We start from the raw sequence: 11,917 nt of genomic DNA, 5'->3' as shown, positions 1-11,917 counted from the left end.
TGTGGGTTTAACAACTACTGTAAGTGTAATGTGTTGGGTTCATAACATTTGAAGAGCCCTAATTTAAATGGCAGGCAAAGAGCAAAGTCTGTCAACAAGCACAGTTGTTGTGCATGAGCAATAGCTATGGTGTGGCATGTATAGGGGCAGTCGTGGCCTGATGGTTAGGGCCTCGGGCTTGGAACCGAAGGGTTGCCGGTTCACCTGTGAAAATATATTTTGGATATGCACACCCGTTTTCCACAAGCACTGAACTGACTCATTAGTGTTTGTGGTTAAGGTCCTGTGATGTTAAGTTAGCGAGTTGATTTGGCCCTATTATTAAATTAGATTCAGTTAGACTTAAGACTGTGCACTTTGCCCATCATTCAAATGAGGACCTGAAGTCTTTTTCGAGAGAGTGTATGTACAGACAAGGGATTTCACATCAGCTGAACTTTTTTTTGATTTCATGTTGCTTTTGTTTACCCATCAACCCACCTAGGCAAGGACAATGAACAGCACCACACCCTCATCCGTAGTGGTTGGACCCATCACTGACCCACATGCTCTTATTTTGCATGCATGTGGTCAGTTCGTCAATCTCATCCTAGGACCCCCAGTCCATGGTGTTGTAGACCAGGACTTGTGAGTCGTCAGACATCTTCTTCCTGAACCAGGCCGTGGCCGAAATCTTCTGCTGTCTCTCTGCAGTCCTCTATATGGTGCATATGATGATGCCCTATGTATGTCAGCTGAATAGAGCTAAGACTTTCTTTGATGGCTTCTTCTTGTCAGGACGACCCCTGTTCCAGATGTGTGTGTGCGTGGAGCGGTACTTGGCGGTGCTTCAACCAACGCTCTTCTTGAGGTTGAAACCATTGAGGTACAGAGTGTCCGTGTCAGCTGTGGTCTGGCTGCTAGTGTTGGGGGTCTGCCTGAGCACCACGTTTATGTTAGGCGCCATCCCTTATGCAATATATGGGTCTGTACTGTTTGTGTTCACTGTGGATCTGTTCTGCTGCGTGTCTGTCCTCTGGGCTCTGAAGCGGCCCGGGCCAGCTGACAAACCCAGAGAACCTGGACGAGAGAGGAAGGAGGAGGGGGGGAGGCAGGCAGCCAAACAGAGCACAAAACAGAGCATAAAATAAAGATGATTAACTTCCAGCCTACCAGGGCATAGTTTCACCATGTAGGATGGGTTTCTTCTTGGGTTTCCCATTGCATGCTAGAAATGTGTGTGTGTGTGTGTGTGTGTGTGTGTGTTTGCAAAAGGGGAAAGATTCATTTTTTGTGCTTTGTACAAAACGGCTGTCACCTTTTGACTTTTATGGCATTCTCTGATAATGTTACATAACACAGTATGTGACATTTCCCAACTGCAATCCAGCTACAATCCAGAATGCTGCGGCCCCTGTTCATTGAGCTCCACTGGCTTCCCTTAGCTGCCTGCATCAAATTCAAGTCACAAGTGATTTCTGGGTCTGCACCCACTTACTTAAGTGCTTAGGCGCTGCGCTCCTCTGAGGAACATTGTCTGGCATTGCTGCCCCCACTCCCATGGCAATCCAGACTTTTTTCATCTGTGGTCCCCCGATGGTGGAACAATCTGCCAAGCTCCATCAGAGCAGGGGCGTCCCTCTCTATCTTCAAAAAACTCTTGAAGACACAACTCTTCCAAGAATACCTCCTATCCTAACGCTTCTGACAGCCTCACACACCTAATACGCACTAGTACTACCACCCTTCTTCCCTCCTCCCTCTACTTCCCTCTCTTCTCTTCCACCCTTCTTCCCTCCTCCCTTTACTTCCCTCTCTTCTCTTCTACCCTTCTTCCCTCCTCCCTCTACTTCCCTCTCTTCTCTTCTCTATCACCTCTTATATCACTTCTCCTCCATACTTCTACTAGTTCTTAATGTATAAACATTACTATCCTCGAGCACAGATACAGCGATAACTCCTAGCTATATTCTTCTCTGCTCTGTAGTTAAACGTTATTCTAATGCTTTAGTTGTAGCCCTGTAGTTTAAAAGATTAAATCCTATAATGCTAAAATGTCAATAGGTTAAATTTGTATTATATTGCTGTAGTGTAGCTCTGTGGCTTAAATCTAAAACTGCTTAAATGTTAACAGCCTAAATGTTATTCCACTGCTGTAAGTCTCTTTGGCCAAATCAATAAATGTAAATAATAAGAGTAAGGGATAAAGGTAAATGGCAAATATGAACCATAATTTATGTCTACACTGTATATCATTGGTAATTGAGCTAAAGTAAAGATCTGATAAGTAGTTTTGCATAAATTATTATGGCTGTATTGATTTAAAAGCCTAATAATGTGGTGGGTCCACCAGACCCGGGAATATCTGCTGTGTAACAAAAATATGAACACCTAAAAATAAAAGAGTTTGATTCCAAAATGCTATATCTCCATTTTTGAAAACATGTTATTTAATTGTGTATTTCAGGTAATATCAATAAAATTGCAGTTGTGTTGGTTTGATTGAGTAAAGATAAATGTAGTAACAATAACCCAATTACAGTTCCAGTAAAATTACTTGTAGAACGAATGTGTAAAATGGAGGATATAGCATTTTGAAACCAAACTCTTCAAATACAAAAACATTGCTGATACCCAGTTGACCCACCCAATTGCAAATTCCATCACTGAGGTCTGAAAGATTTGCCTTTAAAATGATGTAATGGTGATTTATGTATCGTTTAAACTAACAGTGGACAACCAGATGTGATAAGGGAGACAGAGACACTGGGAGGATGGTGTTAAAGACGAACAGTCAATAAGTGGGTTTCATGAGAAATGTGAACATTTATATGGAATACTGATAACTATTTGACATCATCATGCTGTATGTAAGGGATAATGTATAGAACGCCGATCATTATCGGCAAATAGGTCCTGGGTGAACCGGACCCCGATGCAGCGGAGGGGTCTTGTTCGGACCTGAAGGGACCTATTTCCCGATAATGACCGGCGTTCCATACATTATCCCGCTTATTACACGCTACTTCCCAAAACTAAACAAGAAACTCCCCACGATATGACTCTTTAGCCTACATAGCCTATAGCATATTTGTTACCATTTCATCGTGGCTTTAGCTGAGAAACAAATAGTTTGCAACAACACATGCTGAACTTGAATTCTTAGAACACAGCTAATCAGCCGTCTGCTTTCACTTTTGAATGAAGTTCCAGTACTTGTGGACTAATATGAAAGACGTGAATAGAGTACTAAAGTGTGACATCACGTTTCCGTAGCAACCAATTTTCTGTTCTACACAAACCAAATTAACAACGTGAAATAGGCTACTATGCCAGACCAAAGTTTTATAGAAAAGGAACTGTTTTTTTTGCCAATTGATAAGCAGTTTGCCTTTCCGATGATTGAAGCAAATATTGAGAATAGATCGTCTTTTGTGAAACTAACTTTGTGTAAACCGCTGTTGACATGGTGCAGTGCTGAATGCAATCAACATCTAGGCTATTGACTGCTTCAGAGTGGCTGGCTATGTGCATGCACAAACATGTACTTAAAACAACCCTTAACGTTCGTTTTCAAAACTGTGCAACTCACTGAGTGGTTAGTGAAGTTCGTTGATGTTCCAAAACAAGTAGTGTAGCGAAATACAGTTTCTGTCGTGTTTTATTTGGCATTTTGTAAAATCCCGGATTTAAACACGGATTTAAATCATACATGGAAAATCCCGGATTTAACACGGATTTAAATCATACATACAAAATCATATATTTGTTTTTAATAATCAACAAACACCACTAACCACTCGGTGAGTTGCACAGTTTTGAAAACGAACGTTAAGGGTTATTTTAAGGACATGTTTGTGCATGCCCATAGCCAGCCACTCTGAAGCAGTCAAAGGCGAAAGGTGTCCAGACTCTAGTTCATCCAAAAAAAAACAGAAAGGGACACAAAGTGCTAAATACTGGAATTATCCTTTAACAAGGCCATTATTGCGCTACTGCCACCAACTGACATGAAAGAGTATTTATTTAATTACATTGCAGGCACAGATGCTCAACAATGGCACATCCTAGCCTACTATTTGCAACAACTAAATAGTAAATGTTTTTGGACCTTGTACAATTTCCCACGGCACACCTGAAGATCACTCAGAACATTATGAAGAGCCGTGTAATAATCACAGTTATTATGAGTGCTGTTAGCATAGCGTTGTGTAGTTTTCTGTGAATCTCGAGAACCGTAGAGCCAAGGAGGATCACATTTGTTTTGTATGTTGGGCTCAAGGGGCAATCTCAACTCATCCCATAACCACTCATTTAGCGCCACATAGTTAAAAATGAAAAAGCAAAACTGAGGCTCTATAATCGCAGGTATCTGACGTGTTCAGAACTGCACAAAATTTGACCTGTAGGGTCACTATTACACCCTCTAAATGCATGCATCAATGAGTTTCATGCAATTCCGTTCATGGGGGGAAATACAATAAATTAATTTATATGTACATTTAGTGACTATACACAAATCGGCCTGCAGATGGTAGTTTTGAGTGAATGATTGCTCACACACAAAGACACACACACACACAGACCCCCATATGTGGACAACCTTGTGGGCACTGGACCTGAACCTGGGGGTGCCTGTGGGCACTGGACCCACCTGTGATGTGATAAGCTGTCGCGATGGCTCCCTCCCAAAAGGTCATTTAATGTAAGTTCAGGTATAGTGGATGGGGAACTTTTATACCAGATCTCTCCATCATTACTTTTCATTAATTTAAAAATAAAATTTAATCCAGAAAATGAATGTAACCTTACCTTACCATTCAATCATGACTGCAGTGCCTCACTTAAGACAATATGTGTAAATGTTTTAGCTACCCTGACTGGGACTGGGTACTTGAAGCATACTTGTAAAACCGGTCTGATTAGTATGTGTGTGTGTGTGTTCTGTGATGCAGAAGTATGTAGACACGCCTGCCCTCTGAATCCAGTCTGTTCTTCCTGCATACCACATATAGAACTGAAGTAGAAAAAGAGAAGGGTAGCCAGTGTGATAGAGGGCAACGGGAGACTAAAAACGATAGCAAACAGGTGTTCATTTGGGCTTTTAGAAGGACTTAATCACAGGTAAGACAACACGCACACATCAACTCTGATGATGAACATGTCATTTCCCTTTGTGTTTGCTATTTTGGTCTAATACGTGTGTCTGTGTGTACTTGTGTGTGTGTGTGTGTGTACAGTATGCGTGCATCTGAATATGTGTGGCTGCACCTGTGTCTGTGTGTTTGTGTGTGTGTATGCGTGCATCTGTGTCTGTGTTTTTGTGATTGTGAGTCTGTATCAATCTGTGAGGTAGAGAGTGAGAGAGGTAGAGAAAAAATATTACGTGTTAATACATTTACAAATATTGTTATCCCCGCCCATTCTCACAGCAGAGTTTCTGTAGCACAGAAGACTGTTTTTAGTGTAGGCTGTGGATTGAAACCAGGGCCTGATGACCTGTGAGGTGTTCCCTGTATTTAACATAGGAATTATGAGGATTTCAGTATTGATGAATCCCGTTGCTGATGTCTTGATAGTGTTGCACTAATATGTCCCCCTCCACTCTCTCAACCTGCCCCTGAGTGTCAATAAGGAAGTGAAAGGCTGATTCATATCTATCAGTAGTTTGGTTGACTTGTTTGACACTGTTTGACTAAGTGCACCAGATTAGCTTGATGGTCTTTTGGGCCCCCATCATCGACTTCAATACCACACTGCCACCTAATCTTTACCTGACCCTAATGCCTTCCAGGCAGCGCTGCCTTGAAGTCGATGGTGGGGGCCCAAAAGACCGTATATCAAAGATTTACTGGAGTTGGTATTTCCCCAACTTTTTGAGTTGATTTGTGTGATTTTGTCAGTTCTGAGGAGAGGTGTGGTCATATGGCCATACTTGCCAGGCAGGCTTCCTGGTGGTGTAACTCTGGGAGCCTTGGAGTGGCTGGTCTTGCCTCATTCCACCGCTCAACATCAACAGTTGAAGAGTGTAGAAAAATACCCATTATCTTCTCCTACACACAACAGTTAGCCTTTCACCTGCTGCACCCTCCCGTACAAGTTCATTGTTTTTTTTGTGTGTGTGTGTGTGCGTGCGTGTTTGTGTGTGTGTGTGTGTGTGTGTGTGTGTGTGTGTGTGTCTGTCTGTCTGTCCAAATTTGTGTGTGTTTGTGTGTGTGTGTGTGTGTGTGTTCTGTTTGTAATCTGACTCTCTAATCAATCTCTTTGATCTAATGTAACCTAACTCCAAAACTTGCTCAGAATGATTTATGAGATCAGGCCTATTGACGAAGTGCTATTTTAAGACACTTGTTTTTTCACTTATTAGGGTGAAATTCAGCTATGTACGTTTCCTAATCATATCACCTATTCAGGCTTTATTATCCTAATGGATAATGGGGCGTTTCAACACCTTAAAGCCTATCAACTAAACATTAAACTAAGGGTAACTAGATGTATCGCATAGTGGTACAAAATATGACCGCCGCTCAGTCCTGCACATTCTCTCCGCAAAAATAAATCACGCTTGTCAATTTGTCTCCATCTCCTACTCCATCCCCTACTCTTGTATGTAAATGACTGTGTGCATGTGTGTGTTTGCTTTTGTGTACTGTATATGTGTGCTTCTGTGTGTGTGTGTGTGTGTGTGTTTGTGTGTGTGTATGTCAAATATAGTAGTATCATCATCCTGTACCAGCACCCCTTTGTTCAACACCACCATCTAAAGGCCGATGGGTGTAAAGTCACTAAATGTACACATAAATGAATTTATTGTATGGGCCCAATGGATGAAATTCCACGGAACCTGGCATACCCCAAGAGGCTGTCAGGTTAATAATACCGCCCTTAGCTAATCCACTGTTTGCGTATCAACCACTCTGTAGTGGTTGATCAACGAAAAATACTGTCTCCATGGCTTATTTGATGTGTTTTAATGCAGAAAAAGACCCTGGGGTCAGTTTTCATCAGAGTTACACTTTAAAAAGATTTACTGTTGTTATTATTCTGTTAAAATGTAGTTTATTACATGCAGGTACGTGCAGGTATGACTATTATAAACTGTTCATTTCTAATTCCGCTTATTGTTATTTTTGTGCACACCTTTGGCCAAAAGCATTTGCGAAGATCCATAAGCCTAAAAATAAGAGGAAAATGTTGCACATTCTGGCTCCAAATGTACAGTATCACATGTACCAAATGTATCTAATTTCATTAGATAATGCTTCTTCTTTATGTTATGTTTATCCCAAGGTTTAGGTTAGTACCTTGTGAATATTTTTTTTTTTTGGTGTGCATTACTCGGTCTATACAAGATCCATGAATATAAATCTAAAAGTGACCATCTCTTTCAGACCCAGTGGGGGACATCACCGGTATGGAGCTGCCCAGTAGATTCCTGTCAGAGGAGCAGTTCTGCTGCTCCATCTGTCTGGACATGTTCTCCAACCCTGTGTCCACGCCGTGTGGCCACAGCTTCTGCCTGGACTGCATCTCCTCCTACTGGGACGGCAAGAACAAGCAGAAGGTCTGGCAGTGCCCACTGTGCAAGGAGAGCTTCCGCCGGCGCCCCGACCTGCATGTCAACCACACGCTGAAGGAGATCACCGAGCAGTTCAAACGCATGGCCGAGGCTACCGACACGGCGTCCGCCATGGCCGCCACCAGCGTCACCGCGGCAGGGGTCTCCTCGGCTGCTGCCAACCCCACCTCGGCCGTCTTGCGCCAACCCAAAGAGCTGCCCAACGAGTTGATCAATGAGATGAAGAGCCGGTTCCAGAGGCCACTGCCCACTCACAGCGGCCAGCCGGCTCCACCTCCCTATGAGGCCCACTCTCCACCACCTGTGGGGGTCACGCGGCGCTTCACAATGGGCAGCCTTGGAGGCGAGACTTCCTCGGACGCGCCTCCATGCCCCGTGCACAGGCTAGGACTGGAGCTCTTTTGTCGTAATGACCAAGTGTGCGTTTGCACTGCCTGTATCGACAAGGAGCACTATGGACACTCAGTTGTACCTGCCAAGAGGGAGTGGGCCATCAAGAAGGTCTGGAACTGGTTGTGTGTCTCTGTATCTGTCTATGTTTGTATGTGTGTGTATATGCTCTTTCTCTCCTTTCCTGTGTTTGTGTTTGTGTATCTGTGAGTGTGTGTGTGTGTGTGTTTGTGTTCATGAAACATGAAATAATATGTATGACATAAATATATGATAAGAAGCGTTACCAGTGATAACAGAGGTGTTATGTTTAGAAATAGACAATTGGGTTCATTATAGGAATCTCAGCTGCTTCAGAGCAATGTCTTTTCTCCTGTCAGGCTCACATGGACATTGTGGAGGTGGAGCTAAAGGATATGATCGAGCTGAGGGAGAAGAAGGCCAAGGAGATCAGGTCCACCTTGGCTGATATTCAGGTACTTGCTCATGTCTTGAGTCAACCTACACTCCAATTGACTGTACAAATACGCTCTGCCACATGAACCCTGCTGACTAGCATGGCTGCATGGCCATATGTCACTTTCACGACTCACATCAGCTCTTAATGAAAATAACTTTGCCCGTCAACACAAAATAACATCACTTATCAATTTTACTGGTATAAGACGGTCATTATCTTTAGCCTGTTTTTATCTCTTCCCCTCTCTTTTATCTTTTAGAGTTTTTATCTCCAATATTTCCCACCTTGTTATTTGAATGGTTTCCTCTGTAAATTCTTTTTCTGTTATTCCATTTCTAAAGGTTTTGGCAGTGACACAAAGTCTGTGTTTCACAAACTTTGCTGCTTCAGTTTGTGTGGTGGTGATTCACACTGTTTCTAAATTATTGGGCAGAGTGCATCAGCTGCATATTACCAGTGTCTCATTATAAACTCTCTCTCTCTCTCTCCACCTCTCTGTCATGTTGTCCCATGTCTGACTCCCTCCATGTCTGTACCATGTTATCATTCCCCTCTTGCCCTCTCCCCTTACCTCCATGTCTGTAAGTTACAATGTTCACATTCGCCTGTGGCCCTGTCCCTGTCCCCTCACAGGCCAAAGCTGACCATGAGGTCCAGGGCAGTGCCAGCATGTTTACGTCTTTAGTGGCCACCATCGAGGCCAGGCAGGCCCAGCTGCTGGAGGTGGTGGAGCAAGGCCGCCTGTCCGCCGAGCTGCGGGCACAAGTGCTCCTGGGCGACCTGGAGCAGGAGACGGACGAGCTAAGGAGAAGGAGCGCTGCGTTCACACAGCTCTCCGAGTCCAACGATTACGTCTTCTTCCTCAAGGTCAGCTCTGGCAGAGTGGACATCTTCAAAACTGTCCAATGTCCATCATCTGCCTTTGTTTGTGAAAACAAATCATGCTTGGATTTATAATGAATGTTGTTGCGTGTATGTTAATATAATGTAATTGCATACCAGTGACAATCTGATTACATGTAACTCACATTCAGGCATATTTCAAGGTTCAGTGATAATGAGATCATGCAAGGCCATGTCTTATAGTTTAGGCTTTCTCCTTTTCTTGTGAGGAGAAACTGAGATTAAAGCCTGCTGCCGTTTGTGTGGAGCTGAACAGCCTTGCTTGAGTTCTGTTTATGTCTATTTACGGGTGTCCTGTGAAAAGGTTGACATAAATGTTTGATCACTGCCCAGCTGAGTGCACAACATATCTCTCCACGCGGGGTTGATCCACTCCGCTCCCTCTGCCTACACCCACTCTTTGCTTAACCCCCTCCTTCTGGAACATTCTGTTCCCTCCAGACCTTCCCATCACTCTCTACGCAAAGTCCTATGACACGTGAGTGGGCGCAGGTGTCGTTGACCCCTGACCCCATGGCTGGGGCGGTGCTGCGTGGCATCACTCATATGGTGGAGCGCCTTCAGGAGGAGCTTCGGAAGCTGCCGGAGATCTGTGAGAGCAGCTTGCCTTCATCAAATATTCATGCACACATGCTCAGCGCCATCTTACTGGCCCGCAAACACATGGTGGCACATACACACACACAATACTGTGGTGTGACATTCTGACATGTCAAGCAGCATTGTGCACATAAATACAGATATACTGTTTCTCGTCATTTACATTTATTTCTGCAGAAAATAAATTCAAATTTTACATTCTCATATTCGAATTGATTACTTTTTTAAATTGTAAACTGTACTTTACCAAGCGAATATTTGTTTAGTGTGCTTAAATCAGCTATAGTCAGTGCCATAAATTAAATATTAGTAAATAATAACTCAAGATTTACCTCATATTTCTGCTCACTTCAGGTTCGCATTCACAAACAGAAACATCACTTCCCTCATGTCAGCCAAGTAAGTTCATATTGCATCTTCTATCCAGAGAGCAAATTCAATTGTAACCACAGTGGTTTGTAAAAAACATATATCTCCTCTTAACTGATGTGAAACTTGTGTTTCAGGACAGCAGAGTGTGCAGGATTATGCAGGTAAAATATTCTGCCAGAATAACACAAAAATACATGTCAGGCACCTTCGCTGCCATCCTCTCCTCTCTTGATGTTTTTGAGGAAAAATGGTGCTACAACAGCGTGATGTGTGTTGTTGATAATGGCAAGCTACAGATTGCACATTTCTTTAATTAACTTTCCTAACTTTTACTTTTTGAGTACAGTGTCAAGTTGATCTTGATGTATTTTTAAGAGTGTAATAAAGAGTTTTTGAAAATTCATTCTCCTGACATCCTCTCCTCTGACTAAACTGTCCATTCTGTCATCATTCCGATCCAGAAAATGTGACCCTTGACCCCTCCACCGCTCACCCGAGGCTAGTCCTCTCCACCGACTACAAGCGGGTTCACTGCAGTGACCACTACCAGCCAGTGCCTGACTCTCCGCTGCGCTTTGACCGTGTCGTCTGTGTCTTGGCCGAGCAGGCATTTACGTCTGGTCGCCACTACTGGGAGGTGCACGTGGGGGGCAAGACTGACTGGGACCTGGGCATAGCCAGCCACGCCATCAACCGCAAGGGCAAGATCAATGTCAGCCCCGCACATGGCCTCTGGTTCCTCAGCCTGCGCAACAAACACGACTATGTCTTCCGCACTGACCCCTCCACTGCGCTGAACCTGCCCAGCAAGCCCCAGAGGATTGGAATCTTCGTGGACATGGACAACGGGCTGGTCTCCTTCTACGATGCGGGATCCAAGCACCTCATCTACACCTACACGGACACCTTCACTGCGGTCATCCACCCTTTCTTTAGCCCCTGCACCAACAAGTCGGGCAAAAATGAGTCTCCACTGGTCATCTGTCCCATCTCACAAGAGTAAGGGGAATGGGACATATCGATGCTAGACATAAGCATATTCTTTCTGTATTGTATATTGGTTCTGTATAATTTGGACTATGTGGACAAAATAAAACCTCAGATGTCAACCTCAGCTCAGCTGCTCTGTAACAGTAAAGTCAAGCCAAAATAATTCAGATCCTCAAAGGCTGCTATTTTAAAGAAAGAAGTAAACAACAGACACTTGAATTCCATTTTCCCTTCCTTATGACTAATTCATGTTGTGGCAGTACAAGTCATGCCACTTGCATCACTTTTGTCTTTAGTTGTTCCAAATAATCATATGTAAATAGGCCTACACAATGCACAGGATCCACTGGTTTTAAACATTTTCTAAATACATTACACCTATCTAGACAACTATTTAACTGTTATTGTAAAAACAAATCACAAAATAAAACTATGGATATAGACACATATTCACTCATAATTTCCTTCATATTAGGCACTGTTTTGCATATTTCTTTTTAATATTCCCAATCATTAACAGAGGATTATTAGATTCGATTCGATTTGATTCATTAGGTTAGGTTAGGTTAGATTAGATTAGATTCAACTTTATTGTCATAGTGCAGAGTACAGAGACAATGTCTAACCAGAAGTGTAAAAAAGCA

The 11,917-nt window shown here is 43.2% G+C and overlaps 1 protein-coding gene across 1 annotated transcript; it reads left to right on the top strand.

Moving 5' to 3' along the window:
• Window positions 1–4,965: 4,965 nt before the first annotated feature.
• Window positions 4,966–11,720, top strand: LOC143134445 (E3 ubiquitin-protein ligase TRIM21-like). The gene is made up of 8 exons (XM_076294853.1): window positions 4,966–5,103; window positions 7,371–8,059; window positions 8,329–8,424; window positions 9,042–9,275; window positions 9,753–9,903; window positions 10,266–10,310; window positions 10,418–10,444; window positions 10,745–11,720. Exons 2-8 carry the CDS (start codon window positions 7,394–7,396, stop codon window positions 11,284–11,286), a joined length of 1,761 nt encoding a protein of 586 aa, XP_076150968.1. The 5' UTR covers window positions 4,966–5,103; window positions 7,371–7,393; the 3' UTR covers window positions 11,287–11,720.
• The last annotated feature ends 197 nt before the right edge of the window (window positions 11,721–11,917 follow it).

This window comes from Alosa pseudoharengus, unplaced genomic scaffold (assembly GCF_046254945.1).
Source record: "Alosa pseudoharengus isolate Yale_2024_CS ecotype anadromous, Long Island Sound unplaced genomic scaffold, YU_APseudo_1.1 YU_APseudo_1.1_scf_2, whole genome shotgun sequence".
NCBI classification, from domain to species: Eukaryota; Metazoa; Chordata; class Actinopteri; order Clupeiformes; family Clupeidae; genus Alosa; species Alosa pseudoharengus.
The sequence above is the reverse complement of the archived record's forward strand: the minus strand, read 5'-3'. Positions and strand labels throughout refer to the sequence as shown.

Excerpts from the sequence above, each read along its gene's own strand:
- LOC143134445 (XM_076294853.1), top strand. The coding sequence starts at position 7,394 with ATGGAGCTGCCCAGTAGATTCCTGTCAGAGGAGCAGTTCTGCTGCTCC. Across the intron at positions 8,060-8,328 it reads GGGAGTGGGCCATCAAGAAG|GCTCACATGGACATTGTGGA; the intron begins GTCTGGAACTGG and ends TTCTCCTGTCAG. Across the intron at positions 10,311-10,417 it reads ACTTCCCTCATGTCAGCCAA|GACAGCAGAGTGTGCAGGAT; the intron begins GTAAGTTCATAT and ends CTTGTGTTTCAG.